Below are 1,800 nucleotides of genomic sequence, written 5' to 3'. Positions count from 1 at the left end.
AAGAAATTATTTTGTATTACTATTATTGATCCGATCATCTAATCACTATTTATTCATTCTGAATCAGTGAATATTTCCTCTAAATTTGGCATAAAAATTCTCGAAAACAAACAAACAAACAAACAAGTAAACAAATAAAGTGGCAAAGAAGAAAGAATACGAAGAAAAACAAAACGAAAAGAGAGGGAGAGAGAAGGAAAGAAAGAGGGAAAGAGAGAGGGAGAGAAAGAGAAAGAGAAAGAGAAAGAGGATTTGTGTAAATTTCAACTTTATTCCTTTCAAAATATCAATGTTTCATGTATTAAAAGAAACCATATTTCTTCTACTATTTTTTGCGGTAACGCAAATTATTACTGATTCGGTTTCCGGTATTCCGGTACGTGAATTTCAAATAATTACTGATCCTGAAAGAGCAGTAGTTGCTGATGGTGAACCAATCGATTTATTAGTTTCATCACGTTTTGGTGATAAACAAAATAATCAACGATTATTTGGAACATTTTCGGCTGCGGGAAGAAATTATGAAACTTCTGGTGATATTGTACAGGTATATTTATATTTAAATAATTTTATTTCAGTAATTAAATATGAAATTATTACAATTATTTGTTGTAATTATAGCTGAAAGTAAGTTAAGTTACATTTGTTTCTATTCATGATTACTGTAATATTTATTTAATTATTGAACGAATAAGCGAAATAATTTTAAAATTTCAATTGAAAAAAAATTGTCAAAAAACTGGTCGTTTTTTTTTTTTTTTTTGTTTTCTTTTCCTGTTTTCTCTTAGAATAAGATAATAAAATAAGATGGCATTTATTTGAAATGAATAATTGTTAGATTAAATTTTTAATAAAGAGTGAAATCTTATTAAAACTTTTTTGAAAATTATATTAAATCTGAAATACTTTAATAATTTCCTGATTTAAAAAAAAAGAGTAGCATTTTCTGACCTCTTTTTCCAATAATTTTAATTTATTATTGGAAATGATTGGTGGATTTTTTTTCTCTTCTTCACTTTTTTTTTTTCTTTTGGATTTAATGAATATAATTTTTCGAAAAAAAAAGGACGAAACTATAGTGAATGCTAAAATTTAACATTAATTCTATCAAATTTTAGATTATTATATGAAAAAAAGCGAAGAAATAGAAAACATTTGTTATGGTATATATTATCATTTTATTGCATCATTTCAAATGCAGAAAAATTTCTATTTCAAATTGATAAAATTGATATATTTGTTATAGAACTGAATTAAATTATACCTTTTTAATAATGAAAATAATAATAATTATTTTTAGTATTACGGTATAAAATTAATGCCATAATAAAAGAAGCGAAAAAAATAAATATATAATTTGAAAATGATTTCGAAACCTTAAATTATATCATTTTTCATCTTCTTTAATTATATATGATTTCTTATACAATTGATAAGCATATCAATTTGTTCAGTATGAAAATTTTAAAATGATTAACAAATAATAACTGTAAAGGGTTAAAAATTATAACGAAGAGAAAAAGGAACTGAAATAACAATCGGTGTCATATTTCACATTATTAATTAGAATAATAATAATAATAAAAATAATAATGATAATAATAATAATAATAATAATAATAATAATAATAATAATAATAATAATAATAATAATAATAATAATAATAATAATAATAATAATAATAATAATAATAATAATAATAATAATAATAATAATAATAATAATAATAATAATAATAATAATAATAATAATAATAATAATAATAATAATAATAATAATAATAATAATAATAATATAAT

At 20.3% G+C, this 1,800-nt stretch overlaps 1 protein-coding gene across 1 annotated transcript; it reads left to right on the top strand.

Annotated features, from left to right (window-relative positions):
* Window positions 1-289: 289 nt before the first annotated feature.
* On the top strand, window positions 290-547 carry LOAG_14368 (hypothetical protein; the record flags this gene model as incomplete). The annotated part of the gene is made up of 1 exon (XM_003149865.1): window positions 290-547. A coding segment is annotated over one exon (258 nt), but the record flags the coding sequence as incomplete, so codon positions are not given.
* Window positions 548-1,800: the final 1,253 nt, after the last annotated feature.

The sequence above is a fragment of the Loa loa genome, assembly GCF_000183805.2.
Source record: "Loa loa unplaced genomic scaffold supercont3.799, whole genome shotgun sequence".
NCBI classification, from domain to species: Eukaryota; Metazoa; Nematoda; class Chromadorea; order Rhabditida; family Onchocercidae; genus Loa; species Loa loa.
Note: the sequence above shows the minus strand (reverse complement) of the source record. Positions and strands in the feature narration are given on the sequence as shown.